The following is a 25,396-nucleotide window of genomic DNA, read 5'->3' as shown; positions in this document are numbered from 1 at the left end:
TCAATGGCCCAGTCACACACACATTCACAATTGCCTCCCTCCAAGCCCGCATTGATTGTACTCACCGCTCCAAGACGCACACCACATGCATCGGAAAATCCCCCATACTTGGAAACCGAATGTTGGTTGATAACAAGTGTGAATCAGTACCTTGGCGCCGACAGAGATGGCCGCCTCGCTTCGTGTTCCTAGGAAACTATGCAGTTTTTTGTTTTTTTACGTGTTATTTCTTACATTAGTACCCCAGGTCATCTTAGGTTTCATTACATACAGTCGAGAAGAACTACTGAATATAAGATCAGCGTCAACTCACCATCAGTACAACCAAGAATATGATTTTCGTGAAGCGGATTCTGTGTTCTGTGTTCAACCAGGACAACGGAATGGATCCCAGCCGGCGACCCAAAAAAACGACTCCGTAAAAGAGGGAAACGAGGCGGTCTTCTGGTCAGACTCCGGAGACGGGCACATCGTGCACCACTCCCTAGCATTCTTCTCGCCAATGTCCAGTCTCTTGACAACAAGGTTGATGAAATCCGAGCAAGGGTAGCATTCCAGAGGGACATCAGAGACTGTAACGTTCTTTGCTTCACGGAAACATGGCTCACTGGAGAGACGCTATCGGAGGCGGTGCAGCCAGCGGGTTTCTCCATGCATCGCGCCGACAGAAACAAACATCTTTCTGGTAAGAAGAGGGCCGGGGGCGTATGCCTTATGGCTAACGAGACGTGGTGTGATCACAGAAACATACAGGAACTCAAATCCTTCTGTTCACCTGATTTTAGAATTCCTCACAATCAAATGTCGACCGCATTATCTACCAAGAGAATTCTCTTCGATTATAATCACAGCCGTATATATTCCCCCCCAAGCAGACACATCGATGGCTCTGAACAAACTTTATTTGACTCTTTGCAAACTGGAATCCATACATCCTGAGGCTGCATTCATTATAGCTGGGGATTTTAACAAGGCTAGTCTGAAAACAAGACTCCCTAAATTGTATCAGCATATCGATTGCGCAACCAGGGCTGGAAAAACCTTGGATCACTGCTATTCTAACTTCCGCGACGCATATAAGGCCCTGCCCCGCCCTCCTTTCGGAAAAGCTGACCATGACTCCATTTTGCTGATCCCTGCCTACAGACAGAAACTAAAACAAGAAGCTCCCACGCTGAGGTCTGTCCAACGCTGGTCCGACCAAGCTGATTCCACACTCCAAGACTGCTCCACCACGTGGACTGGGATATGTATCGTATTGCGTCAGATAACAACATTGACGAATACGCTGATTCGGTGTGCGAGTTCATTAGAACGTGCGTTGAAGATGTCATTCCCATAGCAATGATTAAAACATTCCCTAACCAGAAACCGTGGATTGATGGCAGCATTCGCGTGAAACTGAAAGCGCGAACCACTGCTTTTAATCATGGCAAGGTGACTGGTAACATGACCGAATACAAACAGTGCAGCTATTCCCTCCGCAAGGCTATCAAACAAGCTAACCGTCAGTATAGAGACAAAGTAGAATCTCAATTCAACGGCTCAGACACAAGAGGTATGTGGCAGGGTCTACAGTCAATCACGGACTACAAGAAGAAAACCAGCCCAGTCACGGACCAGGATGTCTTGCTCCCAGGCAGACTAAATAACTTTTTTGCCCGCTTTGAGGACAATACAGTGCCACTGACACGGCCTGCAACGAAAACATGCGGACTCTCCTTCACTGCAGCCGAGGTGAGTAAAACATTTAAACGTGTTAACCCTCGCAGGGCTGCAGGCCCAGACGGCATCCCCAGCCGCGCCCTCAGAGCATGCGCAGACCAGCTGGCCGGTGTGTTTACGGACATATTCAATCAATCCCTATACCAGTCTGCTGTTCCCACATGCTTCAAGAGGGCCACCATTGTTCCTGTTCCCAAGAAAGCTAAGGTAACTGAGCTAAACGACTACCGCCCCGTAGCACTCACTTCCGTCATCATGAAGTGCTTTGAGAGACTAGTCAAGGACCATATCACCTCCACCCTACCTGACACCCTAGACCCACTTCAATTTGCTTACCGCCCAAATAGGTCCACAGACGATGCAATCCGGGCCGCCCCCAGGTGGTGAGGGTAGGCAACAACATCTCCACCCCGCTGATCCTCAACACTGGGACCCCACAAGGGTGCGTTCTGAGCCCTCTCCTGTACTCCTTGTTCACCCACGACTGCGTGGCCACGCACGCCTCCAACTCAATCATCAAGTTTGCGGACGACACAACAGTGGTAGGCTTGATTACCAACAACGACGAGACGGCCTACAGGGAGGAGGTGAGGGCCCTCGGAGTGTGGTGTCAGGAAAATAACCTCACACTCAACGTCAACAAAACTAAGGAGATGATTGTGGACTTCAAGAAACAGCAGAGGGAACACCCCCCTATCCACATCGATGGAACAGTAGTGGAGAGGGTAGTAAGTTTTAAGTTCCTCGGCATACACATCACAGACAAACTGAATTGGTCCACTCACACAGACAGCATCGTGAAGAAGGCGCAGCAGCGCCTCTTCAACCTCAGGAGGCTGAAGAAATTCGGCACTCACAAACTTCTACAGATGCACAATCGAGAGCATCCTGGCGGGCTGTATCACCGCCTGGTACGGCAACTGCTCCGCCCACAACCGTAAGGCTCTCCAGAGGGTAGTGAGGTCTGCACAACGCATCACCGGGGGCAAACTACCTGCCCTCCAGGTCACCTACACCAGCCGATGTTACAGGAAGGCCATAAAGATCATCAAGGACAACAACCACCGAGCCACTGCCTGTTCACCCCGCTATCATCCAGAAGGCGAGGTCAGTACAGGTGCATCAAAGCTGGGACCGAGAGACTGAAAAACAGCTTCTATCTCAAGGCCATCAGACTGTTAAACAGCCATCACTAACATTGAGTGGCTGCTGCCAACACACTGACTCAACTCCAGCCACTTTAATAATGGGAATTGATGGGAAATGATGTAAAATATATCACTAGCCACTTTAAACAATGCTACCTAATATAATGTTTACATACCCTACATTATTCATCTCATATGTATACGTATATACTGTACTCTACATCATCTACTGCATCCTTATGTAATACATGTATCACTGGCCACTTTAACTATGCCACTTTGTTTACATACTCATCTCATATGTATATACTGTACTCGTTACCATCTACTGTATCTTGCCTATGCTGCTCTGTACCATCACTCATCCATATATCTTTATGTACATATTCTTTATCCCCTTACACTGTGTACAAGACAGTAGTTTTGGAATTGTTAGTTTGATTACTTGTTGGTTATTACTGCGTTGTCGGAACTAGAAGCACAAGCATTTCGCTACACTCGCATTAACATCTGCTAACCATTATGTATGTGATAAATAAAATTTGATTTGATTTGAAGCGTCAGACGTCAGGGAGATTGTGAATATGTATTTATTGAATTTTTGTGGGAGTTTGAAAACGTACTGGCCCAAGTGGGCGATATGAAAGCGTTTGCAGGGCCAGCGGGCTGCCCTGAATGTCGAGCGCTGCTTATGGAGCAGGTGTGTTTCTTGGAGCATTGCTGTATCAATATGGTTTCTTGGAAGGATATCAAGACCGCTGACACGTTTGATAGGACATATAAGGTATTTCAAATTCCAAGAGAGAGTTGCTATTTTTGCCATTGTTTTTCAGAAAAGAGTGTTATATTAACTGTATAATTGTTGTCTTTAGTGTTGATAAGCCCAAGGATGTGTAACAAAAAGCAGGACCCACTGGGAAATTCACCCATTGATTATTCCCCACCCAGAACACCCTCCCTGTAAACCATTCCCCCCTTCTCTGACCCCCCTTTGCCTAACAGATTTAGCTTGCATAGCTGCAGATTTCACCTCATTGTATGTTGCCCTCTGTTTTAGCAGTTTGGCACTCAGGTCTGGTTAGATGTTGATCCTCTTCTACAGTGCCTTGCGAAAGTATTCGGCCCCCTTGAACTTTGCGACCTTTTGCCACATTTCAGGCTTCAAACATAAAGATATAAAACTGTATTTTTTTGTGAAGAATCAACAACAAGTGGGACACAATCATGAAGTGGAACGACATTTATTGGATATTTCAAACTTTTTTAACAAATCAAAAACTAAAAAATTGGGCGTGCAAAATTATTCAGCCCCCTTAAGTTAATACTTTGTAGCGCCACCTTTTGCTGCGATTACAGCTGTAAGTCGCTTGGGGTATGTCTCTATCAGTTTTGCACATCGAGAGACTGACATTTTTTCCCATTCCTCCTTGCAAAACAGCCCGAGCTCAGTGAGGTTGGATGGAGAGCATTTGTGAACAGAAGTTTTCAGTTCTTTCCACAGATTCTCGATTGGATTCAGGTCTGGACTTTGACTTGGCCATTCTAACACCTGGATATGTTTATTTTTGAACCATTCCATTGTAGATTTTGCTTTATGTTTTGGATCATTGTCTTGTTGGAAGACAAATCTCCGTCCCAGTCTCAGGTCTTTTGCAGACTCCATCAGGTTTTCTTCCAGAATGGTCCTGTATTTGGCTCCATCCATCTTCCCATCAATTTTAACCATCTTCCCTGTCCCTGCTGAAGAAAAGCAGGCCCAAACCATGATGCTGCCACCACCATGTTTGACAGTGGGGATGGTGTGTTCAGCTGTGTTGCTTTTACGCAAAACATAACATTTTGCATTGTTGCCAAAAAGTTTAATTTTGGTTTCATCTGACCAGAGCACCTTCTTCCACATGTTTGGTGTGTCTCCCAGGTGGCTTGTGGCAAACTTTAAACAACACTTTTTATGGATATCTTTAAGAAATGGCTTTCTTCTTGCCACTCTTCCATAAAGGCCAGATTTGTGCAATATACGACTGATTGTTGTCCTATGGACAGAGTCTCCCACCTCAGCTGTAGATCTCTGCAGTTCATCCAGAGTGATCATGGGCCTCTTGGCTGCATCTCTGATCAGTCTTCTCCTTGTATGAGCTGAAAGTTTAGAGGGACGGCCAGGTCTTGGTAGATTTGCAGTGGTCTTATACTCCTTCCATTTCAATATTATCGCTTGCACAGTGCTCCTTGGGATGTTTAAAGCTTGGGAAATCTTTTTGTATCCAAATCCGGCTTTAAACTTCTTCACAACAGTATCTCGGACCTGCCTGGTGTGTTCCTTGTTCTTCATGATGCTCTCTGCGCTTTTAACGGACCTCTGAGACTATCACAGTGCAGGTGCATTTATACGGAGACTTGATTACACACAGGTGGATTGTATTTATCATCATTAGTCATTTAGGTCAACATTGGATCATTCAGAGATCCTCACTGAACTTCTGGAGAGAGTTTCCTGCACTGAAAGTAAAGGGGCTGAATAATTTTGCACGCCCAATTTTTCAGTTTTTGATTTGTTAAAAAAGTTTGAAATATCCAATAAATGTCGTTCCACTTCATGATTGTGTCCCACTTGTTGTTGATTCTTCACAAAAAAATACAGTGTTATATCTTTATGTTTGAAGCCTGAAATGTGGCAAAAGGCCGCAAAGTTCAAGGGGGGCGAATACTTTCGCAAGGCACTGTACATAGGTCAGAGCCCCCAATTCTGCTACAAGGTGAACAATTTGCTTTTTGACTTCAAAACTGTGGATTTGTACAATCATACAATGAGCCAATCTGGCGAGGATCCGTCCAGTGTGCAATGTTAATTTGCGGCATGGGATCTAGCTTCTCCTGCCCTAACAGTTCATAGAAAACATTGCTCATGATAGAAGTTTGGTTGCCCCATTTCCAAGTCCAAATACCCGCACATTAAATTTACAGGAGTGATTTTCAAGTGATTGTTTTCCCTTTTAGAAGATTGATTACTCCTTCTAACTTAGCATGCACATGCGTTTCCAGGTCATTCTCCAGACTAGACTTTACACTTTAGTTGAATAGGCATCCACTTTAGAAGTGAGCAATGCAAGATCTATATCTATCCTACCCTGCCTTTCTAAGGTCTTCGAAAGCCAAGTCAACAAACAGATTACCGACCATTTCGAATCCCACCATACCTTCGCCGCTATGGAATCTGGTTTCAGAGCTGGTCATGGGTGCACCTCAGCCACGCTCAAGGTCCTAAACGATATCTTAACCGCCATCGATAAGAAACAATACTGTTCAGCCGTATTCATTGACCTGGCCCAGGATTTCGACTCTGTCAATCACCACATCCTCATCGGCAGACTCGAAAGCCTTGGTTTCTCAAGTGATTGCCTCGTCTGGTTCACCAACTACTTCTCTGATAGAGTTCAGTGTGTCAAATCGGAAGGCCTATTGTCCCTGCCTCTGGCAGTCTCTGGGGGTCCACAGGGTTAAATTCTTGGACCGACTCTCTTCTCTGTATACATCAATGATGTCGCTCTTGTTGCTGGTGATTCTCTGATCCACCTCTATGCAGACGATACCATTCTGTATACTTCTGGCCCTTCTTTGGACACTGTGTTAACAACCCTCCAGGTGAGCTTCAATGCCATACAGCTCTCCTTCCGTGGCCTCCAATTGCTCTTAAATGCAAGTAAAACTAAATGCATGCTCTTCAACCGATCGCTGCCTGCACCTGCCCGCCCGTCCTACATCACTACTCTGATCAGTTCTGACTTAGAATATGTGGACAACTACAAATACCTAGGTGTCTGGTTAAACTGAACTCTCCTTCCAGACTCGCATCAAACATTTCCAATCCAAAGTTAAATATAGAATTTACTTCCTATTTCGCAACAAAGCATCCTTCATTCAATGCTTCCAAACATACCCTTGTAAAACTGACCATCTTACCGATCCTCGACTTCGGCGACGTCATCTACAAAATAGCCTCTAATACCCTACTCAATAAATTGGATGCAGTCTATAACAGTGCCATCCGTTTTGTCACCAAAGCCCCATATACTACCCACCACTGCGACCTGTTGGCTGGCCCTCGCTTCATACTCGTCGCCAGACCCACTGGCTCCAGGTCATCTACAAGACCCTGCTAGGTAAAGTCCCCCCTTATCTCAGCTCGCTGGTCACCATAGCAGCACCCACCTCTACCATTCCAGTGTATATTGTATTTACTTCGCCACCATGGCCTCTTTTTTTGCCTTTCCCTCCCTTCTCTCACCTCATTTGCTCACATTGTATATAGACTTATTTTTCTACTGTATTATTGACTGTATGTTTGTTTTACTCCATGTGTAACTCTGTTGTATGTGTCGAACCGCTTTGCTTTATCTTGGCCAGATCGCAATTGTAAATGAGAACTTGTTCTCAACTTGCCTACCTGGTTAAATAAAGGTGAAATAAATCAAATAAAAATTAATTTACTGTTTTAATTGCAAGTCGAGGGCAGAGGTCATCTCTGGGATAGTAGTGGCCAGCTCTTTCTGTTGTCTGGTGTTATGCCACCATCTTGCCACAGGTAATTTGTGGATGGACAGATTATGCTATCTACTGGAACGAAATAGACCTGCTAATTTTTTGTCATGCAATGAACCTTAATATGGTGTTTACAATTGACCATTTTAGAAATACATACTTTTATACAAGATGTTTGACTGACCCCTCAAACCAGGGTTCTCCAACCCTGTTCCTGGAGAGCTACTTTCCTTTAGGTTTTCAATCCAACCCCAGTTGTAACTAACCTGATTCATTTTATCAACCAGCTAATTATTAGAATCAGGTTCGCTAGATTAGGGTTGGAGTGAAATCCTACAGGACGGTATCTCTCCGGGAACAGGGCTCAAACAATAGAAATGCATGTCCGCAAAGGCGAAAGGCAGGCGGAAGGAGGCGAGATCAAGTGGGAACATTCTAGCTAGACAATGATCTTTTTGTAGAAAATATTTAATACAATGCCAACAACCTAAGCATTATGGAACTTCTATTCGATCCAATAAGCCTTAAACTACTGTATCAAAATAGCAAATCACTTACCTTTACCAAATTCGACACTCACTGCCCCCCCCCCCCCCCCCCCCCATACAAAAACTCCTCAATTGGTCTGCTTAACGCTGACCAAGTCTGCTCAATCTGCAGATTTTGGGCAGAGAACCTGCTACTTTGCCTCTTCTCTGGAATAAGTGTTGGCAGTAATTTCCTTTTTGAAGTCAATCAACATGGTTGGGAATTTATTTTGGACTAATTTAATAATTCCGTTATATAATTATGGTATGCACGGGTGACAATTAATTCACACGTGGTGTGAGAAGATGCACTATCAGCCTCTTGAGGTCAGTTAATAACTCCCTAAATGCAGAGCCCTACCTATCACACAGCACCGAAACCTGGGCAGCACAACCCATTACATACAACCTTGGTGTTGCCAGGTAGATCAAATGGCCAATGGTAATGGCTTCGACGAAATACTAGGAATACATCATGAAAATCAACATTAGTCACAATATGGATTAGAGTATTCATCACTTTTAGGCTAGATGCACCCTAGCTTTGATTTGACTGACTCAGTCATTCTCATGCTTAGTTAGACGTGATGCTTACAAATGAAATAACTAAATTATACTTCTATGGTATGATGTTTCTAAAGGATCTATTCATGCTTTCTTGTTTGTCTTTTACAGGCAACGTTTCAGAGCTCTCCTCGGCATGCCTACCTTTCCCACAGCCAATCAGGACAGAGGTTCTACCACCACACCAAGTAAACTGGAAACAACCACCACCAGCAATTAGGGATTGGCATAATTCTCCACACAGATGTAGGCTTCAACTTTAACTGCTGAAATAGTACATCAATGTAGCATTTCTTCTGCCAAAATGTTGCATTATATCCCATAATGTGTATATTGACTACTTTCAGTATGCATTAGCATGTTTTTTAAATTTTATATAACAAAATCTGAATTTCAATAGATAAGCTTTGTTTCATAAAGGGTGTCTCAATCATGACATACTATGATAGAGAATTGGTAGATTCAGAATGATAATATTAGCATTCCAAACAATGGTGCTGTTTTCATTGTTGATGTGTTAGCAAATGAACCCAAGCTTCAGTACTCTGTGCTATTCACTTTTTACTGATAATGAAGGCCTCTTAAAATACTCTTAATATTTGTGTTCTTAATCTTATTTAAAACATTTTAAATGATTAAATGTAAACCCTTCTCAGGGCCCATGGAGGAAATGATCATTTGCAAGGAAGATTCACTTAAACATGCTGCATTTGTGGAAGCCATATTTTCCTAAACTTTTTAAATGAAAATCTACTCATTTTATTAAATTGCACTTGAAAAGTAAACATGCAATGGCTTTTATTTAATGCAGAGGCGTATGGTGATGTGTAAGAAGAGAACATGTGACAAGATATGTGGGAGGGAAGTGAAGGTGTTAATCTTTGTAAAAACGAAAGAAAGAACTTTGAGATGATGGCTTGGAATAGAAACATTTATTCATACAGCGATGAATCTAAGGAGAGGTCATTCACAAGAAATAAAGCATAAAAAAAAGTGTTTAAGGATCACATGCAGAAGTGTCTTGAATATATGCCAGTCTGTGGGAGAGAAGAAGGGCGGAAGTTGATTATGCATTTTTTAGTGGTTAGGAAGAGAGGGAGAGCGCGAAAAATGACGAAAAAATGGCCTGCTCTCCAGTGACTCGTCATGTTTCAGATTTCAACTTAAGAGAAAATAAGTAGGTCGAGATAGATATCAAAATATAGCCTACTGTTTTTGGATTCGACCTGTTCCCTTCTGGATTTTACTCTTCACATTGCTATGGGACTGATGAAACTGAAACCAGTGTGTTATTTGAATGAATCACTGAGTCTGTTTTCTTGTAGTTGAAAGCACTGGGATGACTTGACTTTTTATGTGGGTGATGTATCTTTGTGAATTTTGTACAGTTGCTTTTGGAGTGAGTGTTTATATTTATATTAGTTTTCCTTTTTTTCTCTCTCGTGTATATAGCTTTTTCCTTTTCCATTTCACGTCAACTACTCAATTTTTTTTTCTTCCTATATTTGTCATTCAATCATGGTGGCTATCGACTAATATCCTTCAAGTTTATACATTTTCCTCACAGATAACGGGGTCTTCGTGAGGGTGTTCCTTTACTTTAAAAAAAAAAACGGTTGATTTCTACTTCCGAAACGGTTCAAGCAATACAATTGGTTACCAATGATGCTCTTTTCCTGATGTTTTGACCTTCTATTTGACTATACCCAGACCAAACCTCCATTTCCGGGCTTTTAGTCAGTTAGAATTATAGGAGCAATTTTACGTCTTTTGTTCACTATTGTTTATCATGGATCTCTATGCAACCTCTCAATCTTTCCATCTCCCCAGAGTTTCAAACCCACTCACGGAGACCTCTTTCTCTACTACTTTTCCAGGCATCACCGATGACAGGTGGGTGATTCAATTGCAGGAGTAGGTTTGTCATTGATATATTCGATAAACACGCTACGCAGTCGAGCAATTTTAATTGTGTTAATTTATACATATTTCAATTAAACGTATGGTTTCGAAGGTTTTTGATGTAATTAGTCCCATTTTCTATCTGAGAAATATATTTTACACTGATACATTAGTGTTTAGGCTTTTAAAGTATTTTATGAATTATTTGAATTTACTTTAAGGTAAAGGTCGACTGACCGAAAGCTCAGCTACTATTAAAATTAATTTGCATCTGTCTTGAAGTGTGTGGATAGTTTTTCCTGTTTCTCCAGTTTAGCGATTTGCCTCCAGCGCCTTCACTAATCTGACTTAAGTGTGCGGTAGATTCTGCCTATTATCTACAATAATTATTTGAATTAATTATATATGTATTATTTACTTGCATTTATTGGTTTTGTTCGTTATGTATTGTTTGTCAGTCTTGTTCACCATGTCCGGAATGTGCCTGTGACAGAGAGCCATTGTATGTGCCCATGTGGTAGAGAAGCAGAAAGGGATGTGCAGAGAATCTCTGTTTTCCCTGTAAAGTATTTGTCTACATATTTATCTGATTTATATCAAAAGTTTGTTTGAAAAGTTGGATTTTATAACTATGTAGCCTGTATTGACTTTGAGATGGTCAAGAAAATGATGAAATATCCACTTAAACGTCTATCTACTTTTTCAGTAAATGTAATGAAATGGAGGCTCTGAAATCGTCACACCACTCTTTCTGGTGTTTTTGGTTTGCAATCCAGCATGTATACTCACCTGTGTTTTGAAAGTGAAGCTAAAATGGCTCTTTACTCCAGCATTTTGAAATCAAAATGTTTCATAGGAGGCAACCGTACAGAATGTCACCTTTTTATTTGAGGGTATTTTCAAACATATCTGATTTACCGTTTTAGAAATGAAGGCACTCGGATGGGACTATATACATAAAGTGCTAAAACAGATATTTATGAAAATCCAACATGCTGGAGTATAGAGCCAAATGTTAAAAAATGTAGCTTCACTGTCCAAGTTCATATGAAGGTGAGTGTATATCGGTGAAGTGGACATGTAAATGGTTTGTATTCTGTTAATTTGAATCTATAAAAGCATCTTCTCTTAATTTTATGTCACTTTTGTAATAATCAGCTCTGGACAGGCCATTTGGGTGCGTTCCAGATTATTCATGCCTTTGCAGGTTTCATTGTAGATGGAGAGAGAGCTGACAGATTGCTAAATGTTATGATCCTGTGGTGCAAAGGTGAGGATCTGCACCCTGTACCATAAAAACTTGGGCCTTATGTAGACACCAGCCCGTGTTACACTATTCCTTGGGCGCAAAGCCCCCACTATTAGTGGGCAGTGGTGGAAAAAGTACCCAATTTTCATACTTGAGTCATTTTCTATTAAGGTATCTTTACTTTTACTCAAGTGAAAGTCACCCAGTAAAATACAACTTGAGAAATTATTTGGTTTAAATATACTTAAGTATCAAAAGTAAATGTAATTGGTAAAATGTACTTAGGTATCAAAAGTACAGGTATAAATATTGTCAAATTCCTTCTATTAAGCAAAGCACACATTTTCTAGTTTTTTTTTTTTTTTCATTTCGAATATCAAGGGGCACACTCCAACTCTCAGATATAATTTAAAAACTAAGCATGCGTGTAGCGAGTCCGCCAGATCAGAGGCAGTAGGGGTGACCAGGGATGTTCTCTTGATAAGCTTATGAATTAGACCATTTTCCTGTCCTGCTAAGCATTCAAAATGTAGCGAGTACTTTTGGGTGTCAGGGAAAATGTATGGAGTAAAAAGTACATAATTTTCTTTAGGAATGTAGTGAAGTAAAAGTTGTCAAACATATTCATAGTAAAGTACAGCTACCCCAAAAAACGACCTAAGCAGTACTTTAAAGTATTTTTTTACACCACTGCTAGCGGGACAACTCCAATGTATCTGGAATGTCAAACTTGTCCTTTTTCCTTGGGAGACTATTTCTGGAACGCACCCATCAACACTTGGTCATACAACATGAAAATATTCCTTTGGTATTTTATTTGAAGTGTACTATAATTTACATCACTAAAATTATATTATAAATATTTCGATCCCCTCGGAGCAGTCTTGATTTGAATTAATTTACTTTTCGTTGGTTGGATTTGACTGGATGACCCATTTGACTCCGCCCATATTACAGGTCAAATTTAGGGGATTCCCCAACTCGTGGAAGAAAAGTCTAAACATATTGTGCTGGCAAATTTAACACCCCCGGCAATAACAAATGTGAATTTACACACCGAGTTAGCTAGCAACACTTCACCGGCAACACTGCAATCAGAAGTGTCGGGGTAATCAGATCGGAGAAGGTAAGTTTAGTCCACCACCACCAAATGATCAGAGCAATCTAGTTTCTAGAGAACATTGCTTGGTTTGTGGCTTATGCGTTTTGTTATACATCATTCAGGTAGCCACTGACTGTACTTACTTATTTGATCTATGAGACTGACTTGAATGGGGGTTATCTAGCAAGGGAGATTGTACGTCGGCATTGTTTTATACCTAGTTAACGTTAGATTGTATTGAAATTATGTACGTTTGTTAGCTATTTCATAGTCATCGTGGCAATAACACGGAAGTGAGCCTGTTATGTATGAAAGACAACGTTTTGAACCACACTTAGCATGTTCAGCCCTACCATTCTAATTACTACGAGCTAAGCATTTTGATATGTCTTTGCAATTTGTATTTTATCCTGTTTAACGTTAGATAGTAAATACTGTAACGCTTATTTCATCTCATTCTTATCATATTGCATGTTTCTAATTGCTTGTCTCCTTTCAGCCCCGATTGGCTTTTCTTCCCTGCGTGCTGCTTTGAGGTGCTAGAGAACAACATCATGGCTGATCTGGCGGAGAACGTGTCTCTTCCCCTCAGCCAGGAGTCTTTCGAGGACCTGTGGAAAATGAATTTGAACCTGGTGTAAGAAAAAACGTGCAGTATTACAATTGAATGAATCGGATACTGAAATATGTTTTGTTTCTGCCTCAGTTTTGTCTCTCCATCCTCAGGGTTATGACCATTTGTGAGTGTAGACATAAGCAAAGCAGCTGTTGCTATCACCATCAGCTCCAAAGTTTGGACAATCTGAACTGTTGAATTGTGGCATGATCAATGTCTGCATTTGGTTGTTTTAAAGTCTCTCTCTCTCTCTCTCTCGCTCATCAGGGCAGTTCAACCACCTGTAACCGAGTCTTGGGTGGGATACGATAATGTACGTTTCACTGCAGCAAGTAATTTTTCCTTGTGCATGTTATTTCTATGTACTATTTAGCCAGTCATTTTAATGTTGTCTCAAGTTACAATTTCATTGTTGCTGGAAACAAATGTTGGTCTCCATTGCAGAGCACTATTTACCTAACATTCTTTTTAAATATTTCTCTGATACTATTCATTGTATTAAGAAAAACATACTTCTCTTACATGCAGTTCATGATGGAGGCCCCCCTCCAGGTGGAATTTGATCCGAGTCTGTTTGAGGTGTCCGCAACGGAGCCTGCACCCCAGCCCTCCATTTCTACCCTGGACACTGGCTCGCCACCTACCTCCACCGTACCAACCACCTCTGACTACCCCGGGGCCCTGGGGTTCCAGCTACGTTTCCTCCAGTCCAGCACAGCCAAGTCCGTCACTTGCACAGTAAGTCTAAGGGATTTGACACCCTCACCTATGTATCTAGGGCCTTTAAAGTATTTTATTTTTAATTTAATTTTTTCACAACAATAATAGGACTTTTCAGTTTTTTCAAGTTTTCACAAAAAAATCACACTTTTTCATAGGAACAACATTGGTCCACAACAATGCTTAAACCACATCAGGAGACAACTTTTGATGTCTGGGAAAAATATATTCTGTACTGCATGTATGTGGCAAAACAAATGCCCACCTGATTGATAGGCAATTCATCAAGATGTTCTTCTGCCAAGTAGGCCTACTTTGCAATCAACAGTTCATTGAAATGTTTCTTTTTTGGGGGGGGGGGGGGGCTTTAGTTTTGTCATTCTAACCAGTTACACAACTAGCGCATTCCCTAGGGTTTGTCTTTCTGTTACCAATTTGCTAACAGAATGATGCATTTTAATCACTTAATAAATCATAAACTAAATTGTTATTAGTGGAAACGGTAACAAATTATTTGGTTTTACTTTACGTGTTACTTCTGTGAACTTTCATTGTCCCTCATGAGAGAGAGAGAGATTTGAAAATATCTTCAAAATATGGGAGTTTTTGGTAACAGAATGACAAGACACTAGGCAATATTTCTTAAACCTACAGAAGGCAAAACATTTCAGCAAAACTAAATATAAACGTTGATATTAGTTGTCAGGGGTCTTTTCACTTCAACGTTGTGTTTATGTATTTCTAAGATCCCTTTTCCATCTGTTTTTACCAGAAATCAAAGCCTTCACAGGCTTGTTCTGAATTTTTCAGACGGGAAATGTTTGAGAAATGTACATATGCCTTCATTTCTAACAAACAGACTCTTAGCATTCATTGGACACAATTCGATGTGCTCCTATGGACTTCACGTTAGTGCTCATGGGGCTTTTTACATTGGAAATGCACCGGTATAGCACTGTAGTTTTTGTCATTTGAGTTGATCATTTTGAATAGAACTAACATTCCATTCAACATTGGTCAACAAGGTAGTCCTTTTTTTTTTTGTGACACCTAATCGTCCTAGATTCTATTCATACATTTGCAGACGAGTATATAGTCAAACGCATCCAGTTAAGCATCCGTTGAATGGACATAGTAAATTACCTGGGGAACTGCGGAAAGTTAAATAAGGTCCAGTCCTCCTTTGTCTGTGCGGTGTAGCAGAAGGTCTCAAAGAGGAAGAGGGAGCCTTGTCACACAAGAACATGGCAGGATCATCCTTTTCTGTTGTCATTGTAAAATCAATTGCTAGATTTAACCTAAATCTTTGAACAACTTGGCCCATCAACATGTTAGACAAGTCTCATGGTGGCCCTTCTCTATCTGGTCGACTTTTAAGACTGATTCACAAGGGTTTGTTTATGATTTCAACAACCCCATCCTTGCTATAAGAGATTTAACTAACACGGCACCTCCCCGCCCTGCGCTCAGTTTGACTGCCGGTCAGTAAAATGTTCTCTTTTTACACTCTTATTCTTAATTATTAGCACCTTGACACCCAGTGTTTTATTCATGTTTTTGGGAAAGTGATCATGGTGTTCACAAATGTTAATGTGGCGGTATACACAAGGTGTGGGCTTGATATTACAATATCTCATAATGATCTTAATGTGTCTTTTTATAATAGTAACTTACCTACTGGTGTTGGAAGTATCTCATACATAGCATGTCGATTATATACTGAACAAAAATATAAACGCAACCATTTCAAAGATTTTCTTGAGTTACAGTTCATAAGGAAATCAGTAAATTTAAATAAATTCATTAGGCCATAATCTATGGAATTCACATGACTGGAAATACAGATTTGCATCTGGTCACAGATGCATGTAAAAAATAAAAAATAATAATTAAGTAGTGGTGTGGATCAGAAAACCAGTCAGTATCTGGTGTGACCACCATTTTCCTTATGCAGCGCGACATAGCTCCTTCATAGTTGCTCAGGTTATTGATTGTGGCTTGTGGAATCTTGTCACGGTATCTCTGGGCATTCAAATTGGCATCGATAAAATGAAATTGTGGTCGTTGTCCGTAGTTTATGCCTGCCTGCCTGCCCATACTATAACCCCACTGCCACCATTGCACACACTGTTCACATCGTTAAACTGCTTGCCCACACAGCGCCGTAAACGTGGTCTGCGTTTGTGATGACTGTTGGATGTACTGACAAACTCAATTAAAACAATGTTGGAGGCGGCTTATGGTAGAGAAATTTATATTTTATTCTCTGGCAACCGCTCTAGTGGACATACCTGCCGCCAGCATGCCAATTGTACGCTTCCTCAACTTGGGACATCTATGTGACAACTGCACATTGTTTTGTGGCATTTTTGTTCCCAGCACAAGGTGCACCTGCGTAATTGTTATGCTGTTTAATTAGCTTCTTAATGTGCCACACCTGTCATGTGGATGGATTATCTTGACAAAGAAGAAATTACTGATTTATGCACAACATTTGAGAGACAACCTTTTTGTGCATTTGGAAAACATTTTGTTTTTATTTCAGTTCATGGAACCAACACTTTACATGTTGCATTTAGATTTTTGTTCAGTGTTTAAGAGATTATGGGTTTTTGTGAAATAAAATCTGAAAAAGACTTAAAATGAAATTAAGTTTAATTTGAAATGGTTACATTAGCATAAACGTCTTCTACTTGCAACAATGTTACTCAAACTTGTACAATGTAACTCATTGTATTCAGGCATTGTACATGTGATGGGAGCTATATCATGTACTTTATAATGGTACATTTGCAATGTGGCTGCTAAAAAAACGTAATTAATAACGCCTAACATTGTACTGTTGTAAACATAATACTTTCACTGGAATGCTTTAATAAAGCATAGTAAGCATAAGGTTTAAATTGCAATGGTAAAGTTTGCCTGTGAGGACATGTCTTGACTTGCCTCAAAGCAGGGCTGGGGGAGGGGTTTCAGTCCTGGCCATATGAACTGGGGGAGCAGCTTGATCGCTCTACAGAATATTTAAACCTGGACTCATTCATAATCTGAAGAGTATATCAGGAGAGGAGTGATGTTTATTTGGAGGATGCTGGGCTGTCACAGCAGCCTTGAGTTTTAATACAGTTGATAAGAATCAAGAGGACTTTATACAGAAGGTAAAGAGATTCCTCTTTTGTCCAAACTACTTGTAATGGTCAAATTTCCTTCACTAATTAGATCTAAACTAATCAAGTGCTCAGAAATAACTACATTTTCTACTGTCTGACGCTTCAAAGGACTTGGAAATGTTCAGGGCAGAGTCAGACAAGAACAATGGGGAATTAGATTTACTTTGTGAATTTTGGACATGTTTACATGAGAATTTTGTGAGTTCAATCAAACTATCAGGAAAAATAGAAGTTCGTTAGGCCTACTCATCTTGTTGGCTGACAAAGTAAATGTGGACAGTTCTTCCAATATCTTCAATATGCACCTCGGAATCTGAGAATATGCACCTCGAAATTGGATGAGGACGCACATAGTTTGGATCCAGTGACCAAATTTTGTACGGTGAAGTTTGTATGTCGTTGCCATAATATCTATCACACTGGGATTAGAACAATGCTGACAGGTTAAACTAAGACCTAAGTATTGTTTTTGATTTAACAAACTCTTTCTCTCTCCAGTACTCGCCAGACCTGAACAAGTTGTTCTGCCAGTTGGCGAAGACTTGTCCAGTTCAGATCGTGGTGGACCACCCTCCTCCTCCTGGGGCAGTGGTACGAGCCCTGGCCATCTATAAGAAGCTGAGTGACGTGGCTGACGTGGTGAGACGCTGCCCTCACCACCAGAGCACCAGCGAGAACAATGAAGGTACACAACACAGCGGGAAAGGCTACTCTTACCCATACTAAAACATGTTAGATTGATCTAGAATGTGCTTTGATGCAGTATAGAGGGTCCACACTATAAAAGGAGTTTAAACGTCATTTTATACTTACACTTGTTGCCTATTGAATGAGTAACGCAAATGTTTTGACTGATAGGATATCCTCAGTGTGTCGCTTAATACTCGTGTTTTCTGTGCCTTAGGTCCTGCCCCGCGAGGTCACCTGGTCAGAGTTGAGGGGAACCAGCGATCAGAGTATATGGAGGATGGTAACACTCTGAGACACAGCGTGCTCGTCCCCTATGAGCCTCCTCAGGTAGGTCCCATACACTACTGTTTGTGTCTGTGTGAGTTAGGGCTGACCTCATTTAGTTGATTGAACGATTGTTTGGTCTGTTGGTCGACCGAGATTTCTTTAGTCAAGCAGTTGCAAATGTCATTACATTTTTTCGTGGTGCACAAGACACCCGTCTGATTTGCACCTGCCTCTGGACTAATCCCATTGCGGAGGCCACAGGGATGGCACAGTCACTCTTAAGACAGGTGTGTCAAACGCATTCAATGGAAGGCCTAGGTTCTAGAACTTAATCATCCATGAGCCGTTTCTTATATGTTGCTATGTGCAAAATAGTTAAGTAAACCAGCATATTGGTGTTGAGAACAATGCGTTGGAGGCTGCAGCGGAGTGAGGAGACGAGAAAATGCCCCTCGGCTTAATTGTCTAAGATAATTTAGGAGCGTGTGAACCCCAACTTAATTAAGTCTATAATCAATAGCCTAAATGTTAAATGTGCCTGGCTTTATAAATCATCCAAACAGAAATAAGACAGATCCTGCTTCTGTTTCCAGTTTGAGTGTTTTTTTAATAGATCACTGATTCCATGAGCACCAAGCCTCACGCAACCACAAAATGTTGGATAAAGCATTTTCACAAATTCGCCTATTTTTTTTTTTTTTAGCTTTAAAAAGTCTACATCTATGTAATATAGCCTACACCTTCACAATAAATCCATGATTTATTTTAGATGGGTCTAAAGAAACATGATATGAGGAAAATGTAGTCTATTTCAGAAGAACAGAATAGCATACTCTGAGTCGTCCTGGTCTGGCTATGCCATATGGCTGTAATACACTAGTTCATTTAACAGACAAGATTTGCTTAGAATTCCATGACATTGTTTTGTTGTATGAGGAATACAATTGAACAAAGATTAATAAAATATAAATAATATTTTCTCCAAACGATTTGAGGAAGTGCACATTCATTGAGCGGTTAACAAAGAAATATGTATTCCTATATGCTTAATTTAGTTATTAATGTAACTTTAGTTCTACAAACGTTGGGCTATATGTTTTGATTTTAATGCATTGTAAGGCTGCATGAAAAAAAAAGTCACTTGAAAGGCATCAGCTCTGCTTTGTTTTTTTTGCGCAGGCTGTATACACTTTGTCTCTCTCATTCACAATTTGAGAAGCAGATTTCCCTGGCAGCATCCCCTTTGTGTGGCCATAATGCACCCTAAAAAAAATCCATGCCTTTTGTGGCCCTTCTCCCTGAGTGCTGCCTGCAATGAAGCACCTCACTCACACGTCTCTCTATCACACGATCGGGTCTTTTTCACAGGCTACAAGTGAAGACAGACACATCAGGGACTTAACTGCGCACGTCCTTATCCAATTCTGAGGTGCATATTAAAGATATTGGAAGAACCGTCCACATTTATTTTTCGTCAGCCAACAAGATGAGTAGGCCTAACGAACAGCAAAAGCACTAGCCTATGCCAATCTACTATCCCCCATAGTACAGAAGTTGACATTCAATTCTGTGCAAAATAAATATTCTAAACATCGTCTGGGACAGTTAATAGATCCACTAGCATCAAACAACTTTTTTACTCAGTGAGACTGACGCAACAGATCAACAGACTATTAGGTTACTTCATATTATAAGCGCAGCTATGCGCACACGGCAGTAGGCCATAAGCACGAATGTTCCATATATAATTCAAAAGTGATAGGCTAGTATTGTCACCCATCAGATTATTATTGATTTAATCTTTACATATATTATTTAGTTTATGTGAAATTCGTTTTGATTTAGAATGGACCTTTATCAAGCACCTGTCTCGAAGCAGGCGAAAAATACATGTAATCTATGCACTAAAATAGTGAATGGAGGACGCTTTTCCTGTTGTTGATTTTCATGCTAGCCAGGTAGGCTACCCTCCTGTTGTAAATATAAGCAATGTGCTTAATATTAGGAAAGTTAAGAAATAAATATAGTAGGCCTAGCCTATAGAAAGCTGATGAAATCCTCCTCTATTTAGTAGAGGCCATCACCATGTTTTCTCGCTCAATTGCATAGCCTATAGAAATGTTGCGCAACATGAGCTCATGGGCTCTCATGAAGAGTTTGATTAGGTTTTTGATCACATTTGCATTGATGTCAGAGTGATTAGAGGGACAATAGAGTGCTGATTACCAGGTAGTTAGCGAGTTTGGTAGGCTACTAATGACAATCCGCAGCATCAGAGCTTGGAGAAGCCTAATTACTGCGACTAATCGGTCATGTGAAATTTGACAGCCTTCATGACTCGTGACTGCCAGTGTGGCGGTAATACGGTCACCGCGACAGCCCTAGTTGACACTCAACTAAAACCTAATATTGTGCAAGCCATTTTTGCATGCATTCGAGTTCTGGAGGGGCCGTGCAGATGTGCAAGATCAGGAATAGGCCACCTACCTCTCATTGGTCACTCCAGGAAGCAGCTCGCAGTTTGGCTAGGCTACAGATATTGCCTGGGGTTGTTCGGCATGCAAAATGACTTGTAGATCAATGAATGTCAACGTAGTTACATCCATAGGGGAGGCGTCAGTTGTTACAAAGGATGAGAGGTATTTTTGGAAGGTAGATAAAATGTTATGAGCATATACATTTTGTGAACCGATGATTGATAACGTTTTAATTGATTTTCTGACCGATGCATGCTACATTTGGATCGGTTGCACTTTGTATATTTAACATTTGAACTGGTGACTGATGCATATCGGTGAAACGTTACATCCTGTGTGTGTGTGTGTGTGCAAAAGTATGTGGCCACCCCTTCAAATGAGTGGATTCTGTTATTTCAGCCACACCCGTTGCTGATAGGTGTATAAAATCGAGCACACCACCATGCAATCGCTAGACAAACATTGGCAGTAGAATTGCCAGTACTGAACAGCTTAGTGACTTTCAACATGGCATTCATCCTTAAAAGTGACTGAAGTTTGCCAAAAAGCACCTGGATGATCATCAAGACTCTGGGAAGGATGTTCGATGGACAGATAAGTCAAAAGTGTAACTTTTTGGACGAGACGTGTCCCATTATGCCTGCCAAAAACCAAACACTGCATTACACAGTAAGAACCTTACACCAAAGGTCAACAACTTGCCTTAATAGAATGAACCATTAATTCTGCTCTGTATCAGAGAATTCTACAGGAGAATGTCAGTCCATCCGTCTGTGAGCTGAAGAGCAGCTGGGTCATGCATGATCCAAAACGCACAATCAAGTCGACGTGAAAATGGCTTGAGCGACTGGTTAACATCGAAAGGAAGTGTATGGTTGGAGTCATTGTAGCTAAAGGTGGCACAACCAGTTGCGTGTAAGGGGGCAATTACTTTTTCACACAAGGGTATTGGGTGTTGCATAAATTTGTTTATGTAAGTGTTATTCATTCGGGTTCCCTTTATCTAATATTAGGTTTTGGTTGAAGATCTGCTTAACATTCCGCTTCAAAAATATGCAGAAGTAGAGAGGATCAGAGAGGGGGCAAATACTTTTTCACAGCACTGTATATGTTTACACTGTATGTGTTTTGTGTTGTATGGGGGAGTGTGTGTTTGGGGGTGTCCATCAGTCACAGCTGTCTCTCTATCTGGTTTCCCAGGTGGGATCAGAGTGTACCACTGTGCTCTACAACTTCATGTGCAACAGCTCCTGTATGGGAGGGATGAACCGCAGACCCATCCTCACCATCATCACCCTGGAGACACAAGAGTGAGTCATCTAATAATCCGTTTTAGACTGTTGCTCCATTGATTGTCTTTGATTTGTCTTCTCTACCTGCCTGTCTCTCCTCTGCAGGGTTTTGTCTCAGTTCCATTTACATTCAGTCATTGTTGCTTTTCTAATTAGTAAAATGTATAATTTGACTGAATTAAAATAGAATTGACCCCAACCCTGGTCCTGGGTTGACCCCCAACTAATGTCTTGTTATAGTATGACAGTGATGGGAACTTCCTCTCCCGTTCTGCAGGGGGCAGCTCCTGGGTCGGCGCTCCTTTGAGGTGCGTGTGTGTGCCTGTCCTGGTCGAGACAGGAAGACAGAGGAGATCAACCTGAAGAAGCAGCAGGAGACAACCCTGGAGACCAAGACCAAGCCTGCCCAGGGAATCAAACGTGGTAATTGATCCTGACAATCTTAAAGCGGTGGTCTTGGGGTTGGGATTAACATAAAATGGCAAAAAGAAAGATGCCAGATCTTTGGACATTGGACTTTAAAGTTGTATGATGGCTGATAAAGGTTGACATTGACCTATGACTCTGAGTGTGAGTAGTTCCTCATCGTGTGTGTCATGTTTGTGTTCTTCTAAGCTATGAAGGAGGCCTCCCTGCCTGCCCCTCAGCCTGGGGCCAGTAAGAAGACCAAGTCCTCCCCTGCTGTGAGTGACGATGAGATCTACACTCTTCAGGTAACTGCTCAGAGAACAGACCAATGGAAGTTTGTCCCGTCCCCTTCAGAGATGCCTAGTCACTAGTCTGCTGTTGGCTGTTTGTGTATACTGTGTGTAACTGGGCTCATCTGCCCATCCAGATTCGAGGGAAGGAAAAATATGAGATGCTGAAGAAGTTCAATGACAGTCTTGAACTGAGTGAGTTGGTGCCTGTTGCCGACGCTGACAAATACCGTCAGAAACGGTGAGTTCACTCACTTCTCTGACACACATCCTCGCTTTCTCCTGCTCTCTTTCCCTTATGCAACATTACAATTCTCCCTTTTGTGCATTTGGCTCTCTCGTGTGTGCGTGTGTGTGTGTGTGTTGTTTCCTTTCCGAGTCTTATTCAAATGAAACATTAAATCCCCTACAGCCTCACCAAGAGAGTTGCCAAACGGGACTTCGGAGTGGGGCCAAAGAAAGGGAAGAAACTACTGGTGAAGGAGGAGAAGAGCGACTCTGACTGAGAAGGAGAGCGAGTCGTTCCATGTCATTTCAGCAAGCCATGACACCCACCATCTGATTGTTCTGACATTGTTTCTGTAATTAGAAACAGGTAAGATTGGCATTCCTAAAACATTTTGTTGATATGTACATTTTATCTTGGAGAAATTAAGCTTATTGATTGCACCCAAGTTGGCCATTTTTTAATTGATAGGATTCAGATAATATTTAAGAAATATAGTACCCAACATCTGATTTGGCTAAAACTTCTTCCTACCAATGAGTAAGACATGATGAATCCCAAAATAAATGTCAAACACCCACCCCCAACATCCAGTATACAGTTTCAGTTCTGTTTGACAAGTAGTATGGAGCTCCATATTGTGTTATCTGAATCCTATTAAAATTGCCAATTTGGGTGCAATCAATTAACTTAATTTCTCAGATTAAATTATATTTCAACAAAATGTTTCAGGAATGCTAATCATATGTTACCAACTACAGAATTGATTTCAGAACAATCTGAGATGGTGAGTGTTAATTCTCTTTCTTGTGCTTTTTGAGGTGGAACAACCAGAGAGAGAGAGAATTAACCCGTTATGCTTAGTTTCTGTTCTGCCAAGTAAACCTTCCTTTCAATTGATTGAGGGAATGCAAGTACGGTGAACTGTTGATGCTTGCAGCTTACTAGCCTTATGTTAGCAAGCTGTTGTAGGTCTCTTAAGTGCAGGTTGAGGTTATTTTTCTGTCATGCTTATGGGTAGCTTTGGTGCGCACATCAGTTGGTTGGTGGCCCATGCAGATCCTGAATCCCTGTTCTAGTTTTACTCAGAGGACAATGAACTCCTGTCCTGTGAGACTGTCTTGCTTTTTGTAGAATTGTGAAATGATCTACTTTTCTATATAGTACGTGCATTTCCCTGGGTTCTCTGCACTGTACATTTAGCTAACAACCTAGCATGGCCATCACTCAGTTATTTTTGCATATGAAAGAAAAGTATGTATTGGAGTACAGGCGCCTGACTGTGGTTCATAACTGATGATGTTTAGTTAGCGAGGCCTATTGATAAGATCCTTACCTGAATAATGGGTGAGCGCTTCAACTGAACATCTACCTCCCAAGTCATTTTATATTGTGAACTGTAAAGTTGAGTATTTTTGTCCTGCCACTGCCTATACGTGTCTAGCTCAACATGTCTGTTCTGCGAAAACCCCTTTTTACCATGATGTATGCTTTGGTAGTGTCTTAAGACAGCCTTACTGGAAGAGTAGCTGATTTGGTCCTGTGTGCCTAGAATAAGTTTGGAGTAGAGAACCTTCTACTGTTCTGCCAAATAGACTCCCCTCACTGGTAGATGCTTGCGGTTTTCAGAACAGGAGTTTGTAAAACACAGCAGAAATATAGTAAAAAAAAGTGTTAATTGCAGCCTTAGGTGGGTATTTAAGGTCCAATTATTGATTATTTTTTGTAATTTTGTACCCTTTAAAATGTTTGTTAAGAGGAAGAGTATACACACCAGAATTTCTACCAAACAAACACTTTATTACACTGCAACAGAAATACATGGACTTTTTCATAAAATTATAAAAATAAAAATAAACTTTTCATTGTTTGGCTTTGTGTGATTTATTGTATAAACCGATTCTATGTATTAGTAAGTGTGACAGCATGCATGGAATGTAAAAGCATCGGCAATACATCTCACGTTACATTATTATGATGAAAATATTTCATACAAAAGTTATTGGTCCAAGCTTGATCAATTTTAGTTCATGTTGATGGCTATTAAACCAACTGAAATTCTGTTCATTCCTCATACAGTGCCTTGCGAAAGTATTCGGCCCCCTTGAACTTTGCGACCTTTTGCCACATTTCAGGCTTCAAACATAAAGATATAAAACTGTATTTTTTTGTGAAGAATCAACAACAAGTTGATGACACAATCATGAAGTGGAATGACATTTATTGGATATTTCAAACTTGTTTAACAAATCAAACACTGAAAAATTGGGCGTGCAAAATTATTCAGCCCCCTTAAGTTAATACTTTGTAGCGCCACCTTTTGCTGCGATTACAGCTGTAAGTCGCTTGGGGTATGTCTCTTATCAGCTTTGCACATCGAGAGAGTGAATTTTTTTCCCATTCCTCCTTGCAAAACAACCCGAGCTCAGTGAGGTTGGATGGAGAGCATTTGTGAACAGCAGTTTTCAGTTCTTTCCACAGATTCTC

The 25,396-nt window shown here is 41.0% G+C and overlaps 2 protein-coding genes across 7 annotated transcripts in view; both read left to right on the top strand.

The window, feature by feature from the left end:
- LOC139418718 (G protein pathway suppressor 2-like) overlaps window positions 1-9,498 on the top strand; it is a 53,431-nt gene extending 43,933 nt beyond the window's left edge. For 3 of the 5 annotated variants that reach the window (XM_071168372.1, XM_071168373.1, XM_071168370.1), the window contains one exon: window positions 8,612-9,285. In XM_071168372.1, coding sequence (XP_071024473.1) covers window positions 8,612-8,692 — 81 coding nt within the window. In that variant the 3' untranslated portion in view covers window positions 8,693-9,285. Of the gene's footprint in view, window positions 1-8,611 lie in introns of all 5 variants that reach the window. The other 2 variants (XR_011635347.1, XM_071168371.1) reach the window with 2 other exon arrangements.
- A 3,106-nt stretch (window positions 9,499-12,604) lies between these two features.
- On the top strand, window positions 12,605-24,782 carry LOC139418716 (tumor protein p53). 2 transcript variants are annotated; one of them, XR_011635346.1, is made up of 12 exons: window positions 12,618-12,777; window positions 13,253-13,390; window positions 13,637-13,682; window positions 13,898-14,107; window positions 17,758-17,944; window positions 18,164-18,276; window positions 21,894-22,003; window positions 22,263-22,408; window positions 22,601-22,698; window positions 22,821-22,924; window positions 23,096-23,902; window positions 24,544-24,779. XR_011635346.1 is itself a non-coding variant. In XM_071168369.1 (11 exons), exons 2-11 carry the CDS (start codon window positions 13,308-13,310, stop codon window positions 23,187-23,189), a joined length of 1,191 nt encoding a protein of 396 aa, XP_071024470.1. In that variant the 5' UTR covers window positions 12,605-12,777; window positions 13,253-13,307; the 3' UTR covers window positions 23,190-24,782. The 2 variants fall into 2 exon arrangements, 1 of the variants encoding a protein (XP_071024470.1); XM_071168369.1 differs by having other exon boundaries at window positions 12,605-12,777; window positions 23,096-24,782.
- Window positions 24,783-25,396: the final 614 nt, after the last annotated feature.

This window comes from Oncorhynchus clarkii, chromosome 10 (assembly GCF_045791955.1).
Source record: "Oncorhynchus clarkii lewisi isolate Uvic-CL-2024 chromosome 10, UVic_Ocla_1.0, whole genome shotgun sequence".
NCBI classification, from domain to species: domain Eukaryota; kingdom Metazoa; phylum Chordata; class Actinopteri; order Salmoniformes; family Salmonidae; genus Oncorhynchus; species Oncorhynchus clarkii.
The sequence above is the reverse complement of the archived record's forward strand: the minus strand, read 5'-3'. Positions and strand labels throughout refer to the sequence as shown.